The following is a 19,581-nucleotide window of genomic DNA, read 5'->3' as shown; positions in this document are numbered from 1 at the left end:
CCGGAGTTTTCTCGTCGGGAAAAAATTCAAGTGGAGGTTCGAAAACGAAAGCAGCTTGGGTGCCTGTGGCTCCCCGTAGCAGAGCTCCCCCCACTTCTTCCAAACCCTCGGAGCCCAAAGATAAGCTCCCCTGTAACCCCGCGGTCAAGTGAGTTGACTTGCACATTGTTCGATCATGGCACACAAATTCCCTCCCGTGCAAGGAGGAGGCTCCCTCATAGTCGCCTGGCAGGCGAAAGCGAAACATGTTTTAGTTGTCGGTGGTGGAGAAGTGAGCTTCCCCTTGCTTAGACCGTTTATCCTGACTCTTTTACAATATATAATTGTTGCTTACCGAGGATTCCGCCTCAGGTGGCTGCAGGTCGCATCCTCCACGCCCTCAATGCCGATGCCAAAGTAACCGTTGTCTGTCCTACCTCCGGCCTCAATGATGAAGTGGCATTCAGGGTAGCAGAGGGACAAGTTAATCACATCGATAGGAACTTTGAGGCTGCCGATCTGGACGGCGCAGATATGGTACTCTGTGCCATTGATGACCCAGAAGCCTCGACACAGGTCTGGAAGCTCTGCAAGGAGAAGCGTATCCCTGCAAACATAGCTGATGTACCGTCGGAATGTGATTTTTACTTTGGTAGCGTCCATCGCGATGGGCCATTGCAGGTCATGGTCAGTACCAATGGAAACGGACCTAAATTGGCCAGCATTGTTCGCAAGAAGATAGCGGAAACCCTCCCCGACAATATGGGCGCAGCTATAGACAACGTTGGTAAGCTGCGGAGGAAGCTGAGGGATGTCGCCCCAAATCCTGACCAAGGCCCGAAACGAATGAAGTGGTACGCTTCTCCCAATCTCGCCATGCGCTCGGTACGATGACCTCCCCCCCGCTGATCGATAATATAGGATGTCTGGAGTTTGCGAGTCATGGAGCTTAGAGGATCTTGTTCAGATGGACGACAGTGACATGGACGGTCTTTTAGCCCATTACGCATCCGGGAAGATCCCGACCCTGAATGAAGTTCGGTCCTCTTGACCGAAACCACTCAGTAGAGACCTTGTAGCACTATAACTGATGATGGCTTCGTGAAACCTATGACAGCTCACACATGCCAGTTTTTCGATGATCGCTCAGTGACTCAGACCTATCATTAACGGAAATGCTCCCATGATAATTGCTATTTTGTACATAGAATATAAGCCCATTGGAATGGACAGCCTTGAAGGGTAATAATTGAAAATGATGCAATGCTGTGCTAGGTCTACATTCAATACTCCTCCAGATTGATAAAAAGCCCTACGGTCCTGTAGGGGAGGATATCCAAGAAAAGCGCAAAACGAATAGTGAAAAGAACAACATCGACACAAAACACTCAAGCACTGGTCTTCTCGTCTAGTGTCCCCCGCTGTGTTTGCGGGAGTACTGACTCGACACAGAGTTCCTGTGACCAGACTGCAGAGATGTTTGGCCGACAGGTATACCTAGTTTCGCCTCACCGATTCGGCGCAGCAAGGATTGGAGCGAAATCCGAATCTCGGGGTTCAGGTCACGAGCCAAGAGATCAACGGCTAGTGGGTAGAAAGTCCCAATGTGCTTGTCGAAGCCGTCTGAAGGGAAGTTGGTGTAGCCTTCGAGGACATCCACAACAACTGGACGCCAGGCAACCACGTTACGATGCTGAGAGTCTTCGTCAAGACGGACGAAGCTGCGAATTATATCCGCACAGAGTCTGGCGCAAAGATGACTGGTTAGTAAAAAAAGCCTAGATCACTTGATATTGTCGAAACTTCAGTTGGAAAACTTACGGAATCAAAGCCGCCTCTGTTTCAGCACGGCTGCTTCTCCGCTCCTCTCTTTCATCGTGATACATTCGGAAGAGTATGTGGACATATGTGGCGGCGCTTCCACTCTCCTGTTTGAGGAGGTTGGGAGGTTGCTTCATGAACCCTTGACGCCAAAGCTGCATCCGCAATTCCTTGTCCTCGTTGAACTTCTTCGCGAATTGATAACTCTTCTTCAGCAAACCCATCAGGCGAAGCAGCTCGTGACTGGGGATCTGGGCGTAGACTTTATCATTTGAAAAAAGTTCATGGACAGTCTCGATCATGAGCAGCTGGAGCACACAATTGGTTATGATACGGTTGAAGAACCGGCGTCGAGCCACGGTAACTGCGGCCGGCTGTTGCTGGGCATCTGCCTGAGGTCTGTAATCCTCCAATGCAGGAGTTGAGGCCGCAGGCATGTCACCCTCTTCGTGCTCAGAGGTCACATTTTGCGTTCCATTGGCCTTTTGCGCTTCAGCAACGTGTTCCTGGTCGGATGCGGTTTCGGAAGACTCTTGTCCCGACTCTTCATTCGAGGCTGATTCTCCATTTGCAGGTTTCAGCGAGCCAGGCGATTTTGAAGAGATGGACGCAGCAGCAGTAAACAACTCGTAAGCTGTAGTCTTGCTGAATAGCTCGACAAAAGCGCCAACGACCTTCTTCCAGTGTTCCAGCTGGAATTTGGTAACATTTTGCAAGATTAGCTGCTGCAAACAGTTGCTACCGATCCGTGCAATCGTATCATTCTCCTGACAGATGCACAAAGTGAGGAGCTCAAGAATCCGACCAAGCATGTACTCCAATGCGTCGAAGTAATGGGTGAAAAGAGTAATCATATTCCGCAGTGCCTGGATCATGGTGGTTGACAGCCACACAGAAAGCTCTTCATGATTGGGCACCTTAGACATTTCCGATTTGGACTGTAGCACCACGAAGATAGGATAGAGGAGCTGCCTCCAAAGTACATCCCAGAATTCTTGCGGGAATTCACCGCCATGACGGATCAATGTCTCAAAGAGATACGTCAACGCTTGTGACCGGACTTCAAGATCGTCACCAGTCATCAGAACATCTTGGAATGCGATCAAGATCGGGTACCAAAACTGCTCCTCCTTGGACTGACGGGTGAGCTGCTGGGAAAGGTTGGTAGCATCTTCATGGAAGCCCTCCGGTGATGCACCACGGTGAGACAGCGGGCACTCTGGCGTCCTCAGCATTTTCGTAACAGTAGACTTCAAGGTCTCAATTGCCTGCAACGACTTCTTCTGGAACTTTGAGTTTTTGGAAAATTCAGTAAGGCAGACAACGAGGTCAGGAAAGGCACCCTGTGTTATAACGACTCCAAAGCGGGTGTTGTAGATCTGGGTCACATGCTCGAAAGCCATGTTGACAATGCCTTCATACGGCTCGCGAGCAGCAACCGTAAAGACGCCAAACATAGTTTTCCAACCTGAGCGAATATTGTCACCACGTGCCTGAATCATCTGGATGAGACAACGAAGAATCATATCCTTGACAGTGACAGCGTTGCTGTTCGCCATAACATGTTCAAATGGCTTGAGGAAGTCCTTTTGGAACTTGAAACCTGGCAGCTCCTCAATCTCCATAAAGCGCATCGAAAGTTGGCGAAGCGAATCAAGAGCGAAGAAGACCACTGTGGTATTTGAATGGCAACCCACATGATTGAAGTGCTGTCCGAGGACCTCCCAAATCTTTGACCATTCTATCCTGACTCTAGTCATGTTGTAGTAACTGATTTCTACCAGTTTCTGCAGGCTATACGTCCGAGGAGATTCAGTTTGCCCAGACGATTGGATCTCTTGCCAGCTGACCTCGCTGAGGGCCTTAATGAAATCGATGATGGCCTCGTGGGAGAGATTGGCCGTATTGGTGAAGATGCGGTCCACTCCCCTTATCATTTCTGCAGATCGACTCTCCATAGCAACCTCGGTACGGAAAGCTGTAGGTCCGTTGATAGATCGGGGGCGAGGCCGTCTTGATGCTTGCATCGACTTCCGAGATCCGTCCGTGGATGGCTGAGTCACGATGCGAGCTCGAGAGACATCAGGCAGGGAACCTTCATCCACACCATCGGTGAGGAGCTGAAGACGGTCGAGTTGACTGACGCAGGTGAGAATCTCTCTCCAAGAGCCCTTGAGATGGTTTCCTTCCGTAAGAGCGACGTCAAGCAAGGCTTTCAACGCCTCCACGTTCTTTGCTACCATCTCCCTGACGTTGCCTAAGTTGGTAAACTTGGCCAAGGCGGTCACAAACGCGACCCGCGGGGTCTCAAGTTCGAACGCGCAACTGATGCGTATAGCCAGCTTCATACCTCCCATGCAAAGTCGGATGATTTCGAGGTATTGGGTGTCCTGCATCGGAGCAGACAAGCCAGAAAGGAAAGACATCCAGGTGACATTGAACATGGAGCCAACATGTTGGACAGAGGTTGCCGGGATGAAGCGTGAGAGAGCTTCCTTGACAGCTGTTTTCCGCTGAGCCCGTATCAGACTACGATAAAGCTGCTCGGTCTTGTTTGCCATTTCCTCAGAAGCCTGCGCGTACTTTTCACCTTGGATATCGCGTCCCACCGTTGCAAAAACTTGTCCAGCCCTGGACGCGAGGCCACCGCTGGGTGCAGATGTCGGAATGCCAAGATTGGCAGCATGTTCTCTCTCAGTATCCAACACAATTTCATTGTTTGCGATTTCGTCGTAGATGGAACCAAGATAATCATCAGGCAAATCCTGGTTATCATTGATACCCCTGTTGTTCTTGATGAAATCTTCCTTCGTCATGCGGCGGCCCTTGATCTTGGCACTATGCTGATCGGTGTTGAGCATGATGACGGAGTAAGCAAGAACGTAGGCCGTATCCGCGTTTGCAAATGCGTTCGGATTCTGCGTTACGTAGCGCTCTGCAAACTTGAGCATGAAGCGATCGATCTTCTGTGCCTCTCCTGGCAAGCGGAAGTGCTGTAGGAATTGACGCAGAGCATCGACGAAGCGCCGCTTCGAAAACTCCATCATATCAACGAAAGCATGCATGATGGCGATATTCTCAGCCTCTCCTTCACCGAGATACTCACCAATCATGGCTTTATCCAACCGTTCATTCCGGAACAAGAACGCGGCAATGTCCTCCGGTGAACTGGAACGTACAAAGCCATCTTTGATAAAGAGCTTGATTCCCCGCTTGGCCTTGAAGTTAAACTGTTGGATGGCGTTGGTGAAGGCGATCTTTCTTTGCTTGACCTTCTCAATCTGGCTCGGGTCGTCCTCCGCCACAGGTGTGGTACTGCCGTCGGTGCTTTCGATCCTCGGAGAAGAAAGATAGGTAGCGGCAGTCGTTTCCATCGAATCCCTAGGATTGTCGATTGACTTCTGAGAAGAGGAGTTGAGAACTGGCGCCGCTTGATCGACCAAACGCTGGGAAGCCCAGTTGTCTAATGACTGAAGGATTTCCACCAGGCACTCGACCGCCTGATTCTTCAATATATAATCAGGGGGCACATGCTGTAGGTTTGGCTGATGAACATTGGCTACGCTAGCTGTGGTAAGGTTGGGCGGTAGGGTTCCCCGTTGATGCCAGTCATTACCGAGAGTCGAAACCTTGACATGATGCTCCTGATACTGTTGTTGCTGGAAAGCGGTGACTGTGACTGGTATACTTGCATACCGTGACAACTGCTCAATAACACTGGAGAATGGTCAGAAGTCGGACTGCAGAATAATGAAATTATGACGTACTTTTGGAAAATATTTTCCAACGCGGTTCTGTCGCAGTCATAGTTGAGGTACATTTCCACCAAGGCGCGCGGATCGCCTGCCAATCGCTCCAAGATTTCCATGAAGTACTGTTTCTGGAAAAGGGGAGAATTGCGCTTTTCGAGAATAGTCAAGTATATCTCTTTTAGGAAAACCTCAAGTTCTTTCTGCTGGCTGTTAGATCGACTCGCGCGATAAGTCCATAAAGCATACTGACCTTCATCATCACTCTCATATCCTTCAGCATTAGCCAAAATATCTCACAGCAAACTTCGAACACTCTAGGCACAGAGCTAGACCCATTCCGACTCAAGCTTAAGCACAAGTGAGGCCGGACAGCTTGTAGTAGTGTCATAGCATCCGGGCTGTTGGAGCTATTTTTTATGGTCAGGAGGGGAGATGTAAAGGTCACAACGTGATTGTTGATGAGGTAATGAATAAGGTGCAATGAGAGCAATTTTGACCTCATGTTCTGAGACTTGAGATCTTGCTGTTGATCATGGCTCAATATTTTGTGGCTCAGCTTGCAGAGTGCCCTGAAAACCAAAAATGCGTCTTTGACATATATTTCGTCTTCATCATCATCGGAAGTGCCGTCAATGTCCTCTGCTGAGGCTGCGGACATTGACCGAGCAGATCTCTGATTGCCTCTGGCACGAGTAACCATCGTGGGAGCATTATCGTTCACCGAGGTCACATCCTTGTTCGACTCGAAACTTTGCAACGTCAATTTCTCCACGGGCTCCTTCGTGACAGGCTGGTCGGAGGCTACGGCAGACGGGGCATCTGAGTCGTGATCATCTTCCGTTGCTTGTGGTGTCTCGGCTGTTTCTAGAGTCACAGCATCCGAAGAGCCCGTCTGCCCTTTTTCGCCATCGCGCAAACGTAGCTCTTTCAAGTCCAACCGTACCTGGACCCTATCAAATACAGTGCTGACCATCTGTGTCAAGGACCCTTGGGCGATTTGCTGATTCTGAGATGATTTGGAGTAGATGAAGATGTTGTAAATCTGGCGGACAGCCTTCAGGAGACCTGCTCCATGCACGACGATCTTGTCGTTCAGAACTGCCGCAAGGAGTGACTTTATGATTTGTTGTTGAATCTCAACGGGTGTGGCTTCGTTCTCAAAGCAGTCGCAGATCGCATCAATCGCTCGCTCAATCAGGGGTGGCTGTTCAGGGTTGGCCTCCGACTCTGGCGTCTTCCCATCTTGAGATGAAGGGAAGGCGAAGTATGAGTAGGTTATCAATTTTCCGATGCAATCGAGGGCCGTGACCTGCAGAGGAATACTGAAGGTTTTCGTGGCCAGCTGCAGAGGGCGGAATATAAGCTCAGGGTCAATGGGCTGGCCATCCGACTGTTTGACGTTTGCGAGGGCACTCTTCACAGCATCCTCAAGTTCTTTGCTTCTCCGCGCTTCCTTAGACGCGCCGATTGTATCCAACGCCGTCACAATAAAAACGGTAGAGCTGACCGTGACCGAGCGATGTGTTGCAAATGTAGCTGTCGTCGATCTTGAATCGGAGCGCATGCGTGAATCGGAGGGAATTTCATCTTGATGCGGGATGGAAGCAACATCTTGCTTGTCAGCCGAAGATTCCTCTTCAACGTTGACAGCCGGAACTACCGGTGATGTGTCCGCAGATTGGTCCTGTGTATCGGGCTTCGAGGTCGACTCAGGCTCGGTGTCAGCCTTGGGTTCTGATGATGCGACGGCTCCCTCCGGAGAGCTTGGGGCTTGAACCGGCGACTCTGTATTTTCAGTAGTTTTCAATTGTTCTGGTGATGAATGAGCCTCCTCTGATCCCTGAGCATCAATTCCTTGGCTATCCGAAACCTCCGGTAGTGCGGGTTTATCTCCGTCGACAGGTGATTCCGTATGCGCTAGGACATCGCCGGCAACATCCTCCTTGTTGTCTACCGGCGGCAGGGTTGTAGATGTTTGGGTTGGTGGCTCGTTCACAGAGCCATTCTCGACTTCCGCCATTTATGCAAGACTCCGTCCGGAGTGTTGGGAATTAGGCAGACGAGGGGTCCACATGGGACTGAAAAGCAACTAAAGGGGTATATGCAGGTCTGAGAGAAAGGGCCCTCTAGCCTCCTGGACGCTGGGGAACTGATGCGTGTTCACTCCGCGGACGGGGAGAATGTACGGCTGCCGCTAGGGGCCACACACGCCGCGCTGACATAATCAGGCCACGGCGGCGCCCGGCGAGTCTATTCCGATCGCTCACCGGGAAGCTCAACAGAAAAGTTCCTGGAGCTGCAGTTCTCAACTCCTCTGATACGGGCCCTTTCATTCCGCCAGATACGTCTCCGGCTCCCCCTTTCATCCCATTTAATCCCCTCATTCCCGTCTCGGGTCTATTTCTCTATCACATATAGCATTTGGGCGCCATGGTTGCTTCTGCTGTCCGGATGCGCGCTCCCAGCGCCATGTTCCTCTCCAAAGGCGCCCTCTCCCTGAAGCGGCCGCAAACTGTTCACAGATTCAAGGACATCGCTCAGTATGTCGCACCACCTCGTTGAAGACCACTTGGCTGTCTACAAAGCATGCTAATCATACTTGTGTGTCTTTTTAGATCTCAATTGCCTTCCCTGTCCGCCCTTTCCCGTTTTTATGCCTCCAAGTGTATGCCGTTATTCTTGTCGCCTTTGATTTGTGGATGATCGGATTTTAACATGTTGGATCTGCAGCCTTCCCTCCCCACACTGTCATCAGCATGCCGGCCTTGTCGCCGACCATGTCCGCCGGAAACATTGGAGCTTGGCAGAAGAAGGCCGGTGATTCCCTGCAGCCCGGTGATGTCCTGGTAGAGATCGAGACCGATAAGGCCCAGATGGACTTTGAGTTCCAGGAAGAGGGTGTTCTGGCCAAGGTTCTTAAGGAGACTGGCGAGAAGGACGTCTCTGTCGGTTCTGTATGTGATAACTCTTCCGCTCTGTTCTTGGCCCCCACCGAATCCTTTGCTGACCGCTATTGCATTAGCCTATCGCTGTTTTGGTTGAGGAAGGTGTCGATGTTGCCGCTTTCGAGGCTTTCAGCCTGGCGGATGCCGGTGGTGAGAAGGCTGCTCCTGCTGCTGAGGAGAGCAAGCAGGAGTCCAAGGCCGCTGAGGCTGCCCCGGCTTCTGAGCCCGCCCCTGCTGCCGTGGAGCCTGAGACTTCCGGCGAGAAACTCCAGCCCAGTCTGGACCGTGAGCCTTCCATCAGCCCTGCTGCCAAGGCCCTGGCTTTGGAGAAGGGTGTGCCGATCAAGGCTCTCAAGGGTACCGGCCGTGGTGGCCAGATCACTAAGGAGGACGTTGAGAAGTACAAGCCCAGTGCTTCTGCCGGCCCTACCTACGAGGACATCCCCCTGACCTCCATGCGCAAGACCATTGCTAGCCGCCTCCAGCAGTCCGTGCGCGAGAACCCTCACTTCTACGTCTCCACCACTTTGTCTGTGAGCAAGCTCCTCAAGCTTCGTCAGGCTCTGAACGCTTCCTCCGAGGGCAAGTACAAGCTTTCCGTCAACGACTTCCTCGTCAAGGCCTGCGGTGCCGCCCTCATGAAGGTCCCCACCGTCAACTCTAGCTGGCATGAGGAGAACGGCCAGACCGTCATCCGTCAGCACAAGACCGTCGACGTCAGTGTTGCCGTCTCTACCGCCAATGGCCTCATCACCCCCATCGTCAAGAGCGTTGAGGGCCGTGGTCTGTCCAGCATCTCCAACCAGATCAAGGACCTGGGCAAGCGCGCCCGCGACAACAAGCTCAAGCCCGAGGAGTACCAGGGTGGCACTTTCACCATCAGCAACATGGGTATGAACCCTGCTGTTGAGCGCTTCGCCGCCGTCATCAACCCCCCTCAGGCCGGTATCCTGGCTGTTGGCACCATCCGCAAGGTTGCCGTCCCCGTCGAGACTGAGGAGGGCACCTCCGTTGAGTGGGATGACCAGATCATCGTCACTGGTAGCTTCGACCACCGTGTCGTCGATGGTGTTGTCGGTGCTGAGTGGATCAAGGAGCTGAAGAAGGTTGTTGAGAACCCCCTCGAGCTTCTTTTGTAAGCTCTTCCCTACACTGTGGAACCCCGACCGGCGCAGTATACTAGCTATCTACGATCGGAGTTTCTTTTGGCCTTGTTGTAATATGTATTAAAATCATTGAACGTTTCCTCCTTTCACGACCGTCACGGTCTGTCAAGTACAGCCTAGATATTCTCAATGCATTTCCTATGTTCCGTACTTCCATGATGTTAAGCCTTGCAGGATGTTTCGGACTATGTTATTGGCCGCACAAGTTGTACCTGATACTTGAACCAGCCCCTCTCGATAGATGCAACAACCTGTCTAGATTTATGCCGTGCAAAGCAGTAATTGGGCAGATCCATCAGGAACAACTTAAAAGGGTTGCGTAGCCGCCAGTGCGTTGCGTCCGGCACGAGAGTCTTGGCGGTGCTCATAGCCTGGGCCAACCTTCGCCAGGGAATCTATGACGTGATGTCATTCCTCTCGGACGGTTCTCGTGTCCATAAATACTCGAGGTTCTCATCCCCTGAAACCTACCTCGATACTTTCCCGTGCGTCAGCCTATTACATCTTATTTTATCGTCACTTGCATTCGAATCTACTTGTGCGTTTGTTTGGCCCTTCCTGGAGGTTGCTAAGTACTCTTGGTCTTGGCATACTCCCATTTTAGATGCGCCGACTGATGACGTCCTAGATCACATATTCCTCTCAAGTCACACGACTCACTTATTCATCATGTCTTACGCAGAAGCTGCTGCCAAAGGTCCCAAGCAATCCGCAGAGGAGGTATGTCTACAGTCACTTCCCCGCGTATCGTCTACTGCTAGTACTATACCATCTAGATTATGCAGATCGCTAACAATATGGACAGGCGTAAGTCAACAACATCACAGTACAAAGACCCTTTCATACAGCTAACGCCATGTAGCCGTGCCCCCAGCGTTGGTGGAGTGTACCGCGACGAAGCCGAGAGCACCGCTTCCCTGGTCGACGTCGACTCGCCGCACGTCCAGGCCGTGGATCCCAATTTCCTGAAGCAAGACGTGCAGACCACCACCCAGGCCGAGCGGATAGAGCGAGAAGAAGAGGAGCGGGAAGCCTACGAAGAACGGAGAGCCAAGAGCAAGGCTAAGGCTAAAGCTAAGGCGAAGGCTGAATCGGCTCGCAGCAACGCGCACAACCCTGTGTACCTCGGAAATGCTGTGATTCTGGCCTTGACCGGCGCTGGTCTGGGGTATGGAGCATACCGGAAGCATGCTGCTGGGCAGCTTTCGTGGGAAGTGATTGGATGGGCCTCTGGCGCTATTGGTGCTTTTGGTGCCGTGGACTACTTTGTTAGCAAGTGAGTATCTGTCTGAAGTGCATGTGCGATGATGGTGTTTGCTAATGTAGGGGCGTCCTCTAGATGGCTTCTGCAGAACAAGTACCCTCCGAAATAAGGCTTGAAGTCGAGACGGAGCACTTCGTGGAGTCGTGATATCCCAGTGTCAATTCCGCGGTCTATTACTTTTTTTTACTGTTGGTTGTACTCCTTTAGGGTACATGAGGCGTTTGTGCAGTCTTTGGGCGTCATAGTGTGTCTGTTACTAGTATATCCCTAATGGATTGATCTCTTCTTAGCACAGCGGCCATCGTAAGAATGAGGGCATGAAGTATTCTGCGGTGATCGCAAAGACGAAGACATTGGACCACGCGGGGTAGACAATAGCAAAAGAAAAAGAAGAAGAAAAATCGAATGACGTAGACTGTAGAGTCGAGAGCTTTTAGTCACATCTCTAGCTTCCTGCATGGACTTACTTTTGTTCGGACCGAGCTGAAGCGGGTCAGGCCGCACGAATGGCTGCAGTGGCAGGGGCGGTCAGCGCCGTCAGAATCGTGGCCTCTGCAAGAACATGTGGCCTTGGCCAGCATCATTATTAGCCTGATAGAGAAGGTCTCTCCTGACACGTCGCTATTTCTTGGTGCCGGCTCCTAAACAATTCGCAAACTTACTCGAGGGTTTTGTACTCTTGGAAAGAAATTAACACCTGCAAACCCAAGCTATACCTCTTCTTTTGCGGCCGGGATTGTATACAGCGCACTCACCCGATAGGGTACACCGCACAAAATGGTAAGTCGTCTACGACCTCAAGATTTGAAGCCCCAATTTGAGGGATTATGTTTATGCCTGATGGGAGCTTACATTGTCTCTTGTTCAGAACTCCCTCTTCAATTCCGCCCTCAAGCAGTCATCTGCTATCCGCCGTGACCTGGACACATTCTCCCAATCGCCAGCTACCTCATCTGCCGCACTACAAGGTATGTTTCGGAACTGGTGCTTATAGTGGCTCCACTACGCAACAGAGGGAGCTAAGCTCATGTGCATTATAGGACAAATCGCTGCTTCGTTAGCATCGCTATCACGCACCGTTGACGACTACTCTGCTCTGTCCAAGAAGGAATTGATCCCGGAGAAGCAAGAGAAGGCATTCGAACGAGTCAAGAATTTCCGATCCGAACTGGCAGATTACCGGCAACATTTTGATCGACTACGGAAAGAACGGGAGGAAGCTGTAAGGATACCACTCGCATCTTCGAGCAGCGTTGAGAGTTATTGTCGCTGACCATGGTTTGTCTACAGCAATCCGTCACCAACCGCAACGAGCTCCTCGGTCGACGCCCTCATCACACAGCTACACCGGAGAATCCATATGCCCAATCATCCCTCCCTCAGTCCTCTGCGTTCGCTCCTTCCTCATCACGATCGGGACTCAGCTTTGGAGCTTCGCCGGCCGACTACAACCGGGAAACACATGCACTTCGCGAACAAAGCTTCCTAGCGAGCACCAACACCCAGATAGACGAGTTTCTTGATCGGGGTCGTGCTGTGCTTGCAGATTTGGGACAGCAGCGTGAAGTGCTGAAAGGCACGCAGCGGCGACTCTACAGCGTTGCGAACACACTGGGCGTCAGCGGCGACACAATCCGCAGGGTTGAGCGTCGCGCAAGACAAGACAAGTGGATCTTCTGGGGCGGAGTGTTGCTCTTCTTCCTGTTCTGCTGGGCTGTCCTGCACTTCTTGCGATAGTTGTGGTACATATTTCTTTTCGTTCCCCTTTATATTGTTTTTTTGCTTTTACCCCTTACCTTTCTGGGAATATTGTGTTTTTGGTGCTTGGGTTGTTTTACAAGCGCAGGCGTTTGGAGCGCATTGGCAGGGGGACTTATTGCGCATTATTGTATGTACTTGAGTGTGTGGATGTGGTGATGGCTAGTAGTCTATACGTAGTCCCTGTAGCAGGACTGATTAGATTCGCTGTCCCCGTGCGCAATGGGAATTGGTTTGAGTGTGGAGTAACCCTGAAGTAGTGCGCCGTAGACAAGGAAGACGGACGGGTGGATGGAAAAGGTTGGGGGGGGGACGTGGCCATCGGTTAATTTAGGGACCATGGAGCAGATCCCATAGCAACGTGGCAATGAAAGCAATTGTCTAGAGAGGTTTAATTCAGTTTGAATAAAGTCAAAAATGACTACCCATTGGCATCGGAGAACCATTGACGACCAGCATATGAATTGAGGGTCGGTAGGACGGAACCGGAGCAAGTTGCCAGGCAGAGTGGACAGACAAGGCAAGCACGACAAGATGATCCGATGGCTGCCGTGGGGATCGGAAACGGAGCCATTTAGCCGCCCCAAAATCCTTCGCGCTCACCGGCCACCGACGGCTTCTCCCTTCTTCTCCTTCTTCTCTCTCCTCCTTCCTCTCCATCGCAATTGTTTCTCTTCTCTTCTCCCCATCTCCCCATCCTTCTTCCAGATAGATCTACCTTTAGTCTATCCTTCACAGTCAAGATGTTCGCTGCTCGTCAGTCCCTCAACCTCCTCCAGAAGCGTAGCTTCTCCGCTTCTGCCAGCCAGGTGTGTAGTCCAATTAAAAAAAAACATTGCCTCGGAGCTCTCTTGTTCCCTTGCTAACCATCGCAATTTCCATCTCAGGCTTCCAAGGTTGCCGTTCTCGGTGCCGCCGGTGGCATTGGCCAGCCCCTGTCCCTGCTCATGAAGCTCAACCCCCTTGTCACTGACCTCGCCCTCTACGACATCCGCGGTGGACCTGGTACGTCGCACAGCTTCTCCCTTCCCTCAACTCTGAAACGCCCATCCGATCATCGGAGTCGACTAACAGAATCCTCAAACAGGTGTTGCTGCCGATGTCAGCCACGTCAACACCAACAGCACCGTTAAGGGCTACGAGCCTACCCCCTCTGGCCTCCGCGATGCTCTCAAGGGCTCCGAGGTTGTCCTCATCCCTGCCGGTGTTCCCCGCAAGCCCGGCATGACCCGTGATGGTATGCGCTGGACCACTTCAAGACGAGGCAGAGCACGAGCGTCAGACTAATCTCTCCATTTAATAGACCTTTTCAACACCAACGCCTCCATTGTCCGCGACCTCGCCAAGGCCGCCGCTGAGGCTGCTCCCGAGGCTAACATCCTCGTCATCTCCAACCCCGTACGTTGTTCTCAAATCACCACCAAAATTCTCGAACCTTGTACTAATTAGGTACCCCCAGGTCAACTCTACCGTCCCCATCGTTGCCGAGGTCTACAAGTCCAAGGGTGTCTACAACCCCAAGCGCCTCTTCGGTGTCACCACCCTGGACGTTGTCCGTGCCTCCCGCTTCATCTCCCAGGTCAAGGGCACCAGCCCCGCCAACGAGAACGTCACCGTCATCGGTGGCCACTCCGGTGTGACCATCGTTCCCCTCCTCTCCCAGTCCAACCACCCCGACATCTCCGGCACCGTCCGTGACGAGCTGGTCAACCGCATCCAGTTCGGTGGTGACGAGGTCGTCAAGGCCAAGGACGGTGCTGGTTCCGCCACCCTCTCCATGGCCATGGCCGGTGCTCGCTTCGCCGACTCCCTCCTCAAGGCCGCCAACGGCGAGAAGGGCATCGTCGAGCCCACCTTCGTTGAGAGCCCTCTCTTCAAGGACCAGGGTGTTGACTTCTTCGCCTCCAAGGTCGAGCTCGGCCCCAACGGTGTTGAGAAGATCCACGAGGTTGGCCCCGTCAACGAGTACGAGCAGGGTCTCATCCAGACTGCCCTCGGTGACCTCAAGAAGAACATCCAGAAGGGTGTTGACTTCGTCAAGGCCAACCCTTAAATGGTTTTTGGACTTTCTTGAAGAAGGAACAAAATTGCAATACCTCTCTGCAGCCGCTTTCCTCCCTGTATAACAGTCTTGTGATAATCCATACCCACTTCCCGCCCCCTATGCACATCCCCTTCTCGCATGTGGCTTTTATATCGGAGGAAATGTAGCTGCGGAAACTCGCATAGCAATGAGTTTTTGAAGAGCCTGGGTTTGCCAGGGGAGATGGACATGAACGTGTATTTCCTATAAATAAGAAAATCTAATGATTCAATGACTAGTATTGTAGCCATTTCGGTACCTGTAGGATTCAGAACTGCACGCTGGTCTATTTACTACCTACCGCGGTCAACAATTGCCTCGGCTGCACCAAGAAAATCGAACCCGCGGCTAAAACTCAAATCACCGAGTCAACAACCAATTCATAGTCCGGGACAGTCCCAACCAAACCATGAATTCCGAACCGATCCAAACACAAATACCAGCTCGTGACGAATCAACCACACAACAAAAGAAACAGAATAATGAAAAGACAAAAGAGGATCATAAGCGAGAAAACTCAGTAAGGCTAACAGTAAATATGTATATAATACTCTATGTCTACCACTCCCGGACCAACAACATCCACTCTTTTGAGTCATATATTTCTATTCAACTTCAGTAGTTGAGTAGGATCATTGACAAAATGGAGTCGGAATTGCTAGATATGATACATACATGGCATGGCATGAATAAATACTTTACTATAAGATTTCCCATTTCCTGGTATGATCATGTATCACAGTTGTACTATTATCATGATGGTATGTATAAAGATTAGTATGGTCTATGCATGTATCTACTACTTACCTGTCTATCCACCTATCATTGGAGAATAGTTAATTATCAGTGATGACTGACTGGGATTGTGTTTGGATTATCGGTACCAGTAAGTTTTACAAATCATAATGCTGCAAGTACTGCTGCTGCCAATTGAGACGGAATTCTATGGATGGACTACTAGTTCTAATTGAGTGCGGCTTGAGGAGTATGAATATAATAATAGTAAGTAGGAGCAGCAGAACAAATCAGAGGTGTGATTTTTGCATTGTATCTTTATCCTGGAACTTTCCGACTACGGTGATCGTTGTTTTTTGGTAGATTGCTAGATGCATGGTAATGCACTTGCAGCTGACCGGCAGGTATTTGGGGGTGGATAGTAAATACTATACAATCTTGATGGTTCTGTCTGAAATATCTACTAGGTTGGTATGGTAGGAAATAGATAAGGACAGTCAAATAAGAGTGGGGTATTTCGTTTCTCATTGTATTCCAGAATGTTAACTAGTAATAATTGTTATCTTGTCATCATCCTTGTCATCATCATCACGGGGGTCGTCGACAGCGGCAAGCGCAGGTGTAGGTGTCAAAAAATCAACATCAACAGGAATAAAACAACGCATAGAAGACAGATCTTTGGCAGTGCGCGACACGCAAATAAAACCTTGCTTCATACTAAGGGGTAGTTCGGTCAAATTGCAAACAGAAAAGACGAAGAACGGAAAAATGGGGGATAGATCATAGTCTTCGCTCGAATGAGTACAGCGATACGATAATGCAAGCCAGAAGGAAATTGACTAGGTATAACTTCTCATAGCATCGAGGTATCCTGACCCCCCGCGGAGGTCGCGGTCGAAGGTTTCGGCGACCTCCAAGACCCGTCGGATGTGTTCCATGGATAGAGGGTTTTGCTCGTTAACAGCCAATGCTTGGGCTGTGCGGACGGAGTTTTTGATCTAAGAACAGGTGAGTTAGTATCGGTACACGTTCGCGTAGGCTAAATGGAGGTCTTACCTGACGCCCGTTGAGGTTATGACGAGCTAATAGATCAAAGTCCTTTTCTGTGAACGTGGCGGTCTCCACGCCCTCCTTGGCCTGCACCCGCTCCAAGAACATCTTCCAGACGCTTCGCTTCGCTTTCGTGGTGAGTTCACCGTAGCGCAGAGCGACGTGGATGCGGGATTGGAAGGCGTCATCAAATGTCTCGACGCGGTTGGTGGTCAGGAAGAGAATACCCTGGAAGTACTCCAGCAACCGCAGGAAGATACTCACTAGGGCATTGCGGTGAATGTCCTGGATGGTGCGCTTCTCCAGGAAAATGTCGGCTTCATCGAGCAGCAGAACGGCGCCCCAGGAATGTGCGATGTCAAGGATCTTGTTCAGCTCTGCTTCAAGAGTGCGCGGATCAGTGCCCAGCTCACCCGCGCTCACCATGTAGAGCGGGCGTTTGAGGAGTTCTGCGATGCCTTCGGCAGTAAGGGTTTTACCAGTACCGGGAGGTCCGTGGAGCACGGCCACGAGACCCTTGCCCTTGCCTTGGATGACATCGTCGATGTTCTGGGCCGCGCGGAAGGTGTGCGATTCGACCAATGCCTTGACGATGGACTTCTGGTTGTCGGGGAGGACCAGCGAATCAAAGGCATCTTCGTTCCATTCAATCTCACTGATGCCCGAAATGCTGAATTCAAGCCACAGCTTCTCACTAAAGGCGAAGCCGAGTACCACGGGGCTTGCGATGAGGAGCTCCTCTTCGGTGAATTCGCGGTCGGAGGGGTCGGCGACTTCGTCCATGTTCTCCTTGACGATTTCATTGCCGTTCTCATCCAGCTCGACCTCGACGACGTGTGGCTTCCCCTCCTTGTCCCGTACCACTTTGAATAGCAGTTGAGGGGTGTCTGAGTCGCGCGGTTGCCCGTAAGTTTGTTCTGATTCTGAGTCGGACAGAATACAGCAGCAACCATTGTTGCTGCCATCATCGTCGGAGCCGTCAAGGTAGTCTGGGTCCTTGGGACGAACGGTACTGATGGGGTAGTTGGGATTGATGCGCCGGTGGATGGCGGGATCAACCATGACACGGCCATTGATGTTGACCTTGATGACGGACCGTTTCTTTTTGTAGAAAGCCATACCTTTGTGATACCGGTAGTTCATGCCTCGCAGCGCCACAAATTTCTTACCTCGCTCGATCAGCTTGGCCTTGACACTCTCGGCTTCGCGATGATACTTGAGCGGATAACAGCTAAGACTGGTGATTTTGCGGGCACCCTTGAAGGATTCCACCTCGGCGGCCATGGTTCCCATACCGAAAGCTTTGCCATCGTACTCGAGGTAACGACCCTCAATGCTGTACCATTGACCCTTCATGAAGGAGGACTCCTTGGTGGCGTACTCGATCTTGAAGGCACGAGGCTCATCCTGGTTTCCGTAGGTAGAGGAGTAGGCGACGGTGTTGGGCTTGAAGATGGCCCATAGGAGATCGAAGGTGATCATGCTGGAGTCCAACAGAGGGTAGAGGGTCTTCTTGGTTTCGGCATAGTCGGTGTCCAGATACTTGACGAGCACCTTGAGATGTGATGCCTTGATTTCGGCGAGCTTGCGGGCTTTCTTCTTCTTTTCGGTCTTGGCTAGCTGCCGGAGATCTTTCATGTACTGCCGCGTCTCCTCAAGGTAGAGGAAGAGCATGTTGGGATCGACAACCGCCGTCTCCTGCACCAAGCTGACGCCCTTGACTCCATCCATGACCTTGGACAGCGCATCGCGCAGGTACTTGCTCTTTAGGTCTACTACAGTTTCCAGATACTTGTTGTCCCAGTCGAACTTGCGGCGCACGGTGAAGAGGTATTGGTCCCACTCGTTTGCATCGGGGTCGTCGACCGTCTCCGTGAGCTTGAAGTTGTGAATCGTATTGTCCCACACTGTAGAATTATGTGTTAGCTAGATCAAGAGTAAAGATGAAGGAAGACGCACGCTGATCTACACGCTTAAAGGCAATCTTCGAGGCAGCCTTCTTGCGTCCCTTGGACTTCTGCGAGCTCCCTTTCTGGCCGTCAGTGTTACCATCACCCGAGCCACGCCTGCCTCGGCCTTTGCGACGCCCATCGGCCAACTTGACACGCAAGGAAGCCAACTTTTGCTTGGCTAACAGAAGGGCGAGCTCATCAGCGTCGGCATCCTCGTCGGCATCATCATCGTCGTCTTGTTGCTCTTCGGAAGAGTCATCCTTAGAGCGCGACTTCTTGGTCTTCTTCGCCTTGAGCTTGGCGACCAGCTTCTTCAGGGTCTTTTCGTCAAGAGACGAATCGGAGTCGCTACTATCCTCGAGATCGGAATCGGATTCCGATTCAGTCTGATGCGACCGGCTCTTCTTCTTACGGCTCACACTTTTGAGCGATTTCTTGATCTTGTTCTTGGCCCGGCGGCGACGCTGTTTGCGATCCGACTCCGCGTCGGACTCCGAGGCCGACTGAGCGTCTTCGTCGTCGGAGGTAGATTCCCCGCTGGATTCCTCGTCCGAGGAATTTAGTTCCGACGAGCTGTCATCGCTGGGGGTCACAATGGAGGCGGCCTTGCGGTGAGACTTTTTCTTTTTCGAGCGGTTGGGATCCTGGTCTTTTGCCGCATGCTTGGAACACACGGACTTTTTGGGAACGGGATCGGAGACAGGGACGGGAGCTTTGGGGTCGGACTTGACTGGGGGAGTATCGACGGGCGGGTCGGCGTCAAGCTTGGATTCGGGGGAGGAGGAGACGGGGCCACTAGCGTCGGCCATGGTGGTACCAGTCACAGCGGTCGTAGTACTGCTGGAGTCGCTGGTGGTGGCAGGGAGTGGAGCTGAGCCAGGGACCGGGACGGGCACAGGCCCACTGTTGTTGGAGCTTGGGTCGCGCTGAGTCTCGAGCTCAGTTTGCTGGGAGGTGGTAGATTGGGAATCAGTGGGGATGGTCATGGCCAGTGAGTAAGAGAAGTTGGGAATATATGGAGGGAATATATGAAGTGATGAAGAGAATGCAGAAGAAGGGAAGGAAGGAAGGAAGTA

The 19,581-nt window shown here is 51.7% G+C and overlaps 6 protein-coding genes across 6 annotated transcripts; 4 read left to right on the top strand and 2 right to left on the bottom strand.

Annotated features, from left to right (window-relative positions):
- Positions 1–147: 147 nt before the first annotated feature.
- Positions 148–1,214, top strand: BO79DRAFT_208587 (bifunctional precorrin-2 dehydrogenase/sirohydrochlorin ferrochelatase MET8). The gene is made up of 3 exons (XM_025682426.1): positions 148–271; positions 352–833; positions 901–1,214. Exons 1-3 carry the CDS (start codon positions 176–178, stop codon positions 1,028–1,030), a joined length of 708 nt encoding a protein of 235 aa, XP_025540708.1. The 5' UTR covers positions 148–175; the 3' UTR covers positions 1,031–1,214.
- On the bottom strand, positions 1,205–7,670 carry BO79DRAFT_286846 (Arf family guanine nucleotide exchange factor SEC7). Its single transcript, XM_025688515.1, has 4 exons — positions 5,803–7,670; positions 5,568–5,752; positions 1,801–5,517; positions 1,205–1,724 (listed from the first exon to the last, which is right to left on the bottom strand). Exons 1-4 carry the CDS (start codon positions 7,570–7,572, stop codon positions 1,388–1,390), a joined length of 6,009 nt encoding a protein of 2,002 aa, XP_025540707.1. The 5' UTR covers positions 7,573–7,670; the 3' UTR covers positions 1,205–1,387.
- A 183-nt stretch (positions 7,671–7,853) lies between these two features.
- BO79DRAFT_171348 (putative pyruvate dehydrogenase complex, dihydrolipoamide acetyltransferase component) lies at positions 7,854–11,217 on the top strand. The gene is made up of 8 exons (XM_025679571.1): positions 7,854–8,092; positions 8,168–8,217; positions 8,283–8,506; positions 8,575–9,632; positions 9,779–9,852; positions 10,311–10,383; positions 10,469–10,939; positions 11,003–11,217. The coding sequence occupies exons 1-8, from the start codon at positions 7,983–7,985 to the stop codon at positions 11,034–11,036; spliced, it is 2,094 nt and encodes a 697-aa protein (XP_025540706.1). The 5' UTR covers positions 7,854–7,982; the 3' UTR covers positions 11,037–11,217.
- Positions 11,218–11,546: 329 nt separating this feature from the next.
- On the top strand, positions 11,547–12,899 carry BO79DRAFT_193090 (golgi SNAP receptor complex member 2 family protein). Its single transcript, XM_025680950.1, has 4 exons — positions 11,547–11,707; positions 11,796–11,895; positions 11,968–12,149; positions 12,218–12,899. Exons 1-4 carry the CDS (start codon positions 11,705–11,707, stop codon positions 12,662–12,664), a joined length of 732 nt encoding a protein of 243 aa, XP_025540705.1. The 5' UTR covers positions 11,547–11,704; the 3' UTR covers positions 12,665–12,899.
- A 407-nt stretch (positions 12,900–13,306) lies between these two features.
- On the top strand, positions 13,307–15,001 carry BO79DRAFT_286843 (malate dehydrogenase). The gene is made up of 5 exons (XM_025688514.1): positions 13,307–13,494; positions 13,573–13,690; positions 13,773–13,922; positions 13,989–14,083; positions 14,145–15,001. The coding sequence occupies exons 1-5, from the start codon at positions 13,429–13,431 to the stop codon at positions 14,736–14,738; spliced, it is 1,023 nt and encodes a 340-aa protein (XP_025540704.1). The 5' UTR covers positions 13,307–13,428; the 3' UTR covers positions 14,739–15,001.
- Positions 15,002–16,342: 1,341 nt separating this feature from the next.
- On the bottom strand, positions 16,343–19,314 carry BO79DRAFT_145128 (ATP-binding protein; the record flags this gene model as incomplete). Its single annotated transcript, XM_025678416.1, has 3 exons — positions 16,343–16,501; positions 16,560–18,460; positions 18,513–19,314. The coding sequence occupies 3 exons, from the start codon at positions 19,312–19,314 to the stop codon at positions 16,343–16,345; spliced, it is 2,862 nt and encodes a 953-aa protein (XP_025540703.1).
- Between the last annotated feature and the right edge of the window lie 267 nt (positions 19,315–19,581).

Source organism: Aspergillus costaricaensis (assembly GCF_003184835.1).
Source record: "Aspergillus costaricaensis CBS 115574 unplaced genomic scaffold BO79scaffold_12, whole genome shotgun sequence".
In the NCBI taxonomy this organism is placed as follows: domain Eukaryota; kingdom Fungi; phylum Ascomycota; class Eurotiomycetes; order Eurotiales; family Aspergillaceae; genus Aspergillus; species Aspergillus costaricensis.
This window is presented reverse-complemented; position numbering and strand designations above follow the sequence as displayed.

Excerpts from the sequence above, each read along its gene's own strand:
- BO79DRAFT_286843 (XM_025688514.1), top strand. The coding sequence starts at position 13,429 with ATGTTCGCTGCTCGTCAGTCCCTCAACCTCCTCCAGAAGCGTAGCTTC. Across the intron at positions 13,495-13,572 it reads TCTCCGCTTCTGCCAGCCAG|GCTTCCAAGGTTGCCGTTCT; the intron begins GTGTGTAGTCCA and ends TTTCCATCTCAG. Across the intron at positions 14,084-14,144 it reads TCCTCGTCATCTCCAACCCC|GTCAACTCTACCGTCCCCAT; the intron begins GTACGTTGTTCT and ends AGGTACCCCCAG.
- BO79DRAFT_193090 (XM_025680950.1), top strand. Across the intron at positions 11,896-11,967 it reads CTCATCTGCCGCACTACAAG|GACAAATCGCTGCTTCGTTA; the intron begins GTATGTTTCGGA and ends TGTGCATTATAG. Across the intron at positions 12,150-12,217 it reads GGAAAGAACGGGAGGAAGCT|CAATCCGTCACCAACCGCAA; the intron begins GTAAGGATACCA and ends GTTTGTCTACAG.
- BO79DRAFT_171348 (XM_025679571.1), top strand. The coding sequence starts at position 7,983 with ATGGTTGCTTCTGCTGTCCGGATGCGCGCTCCCAGCGCCATGTTCCTC. Across the intron at positions 8,507-8,574 it reads AGGACGTCTCTGTCGGTTCT|CCTATCGCTGTTTTGGTTGA; the intron begins GTATGTGATAAC and ends CTATTGCATTAG. Across the intron at positions 10,384-10,468 it reads CCAAGCAATCCGCAGAGGAG|GCGTAAGTCAACAACATCAC; the intron begins GTATGTCTACAG and ends CAATATGGACAG.
- BO79DRAFT_208587 (XM_025682426.1), top strand. The coding sequence starts at position 176 with ATGGCACACAAATTCCCTCCCGTGCAAGGAGGAGGCTCCCTCATAGTC. Across the intron at positions 272-351 it reads TAGTTGTCGGTGGTGGAGAA|GTGGCTGCAGGTCGCATCCT; the intron begins GTGAGCTTCCCC and ends ATTCCGCCTCAG. Across the intron at positions 834-900 it reads GGCCCGAAACGAATGAAGTG|GATGTCTGGAGTTTGCGAGT; the intron begins GTACGCTTCTCC and ends TCGATAATATAG.
- BO79DRAFT_286846 (XM_025688515.1), bottom strand. The coding sequence starts at position 7,572 with ATGGCGGAAGTCGAGAATGGCTCTGTGAACGAGCCACCAACCCAAACA. Across the intron at positions 5,518-5,567 it reads TTGGAAAATATTTTCCAAAA|TGTTATTGAGCAGTTGTCAC; the intron begins GTACGTCATAAT and ends ACCATTCTCCAG. Across the intron at positions 1,725-1,800 it reads ACAGAGGCGGCTTTGATTCC|ACTCTGTGCGGATATAATTC; the intron begins GTAAGTTTTCCA and ends TCTTTGCGCCAG.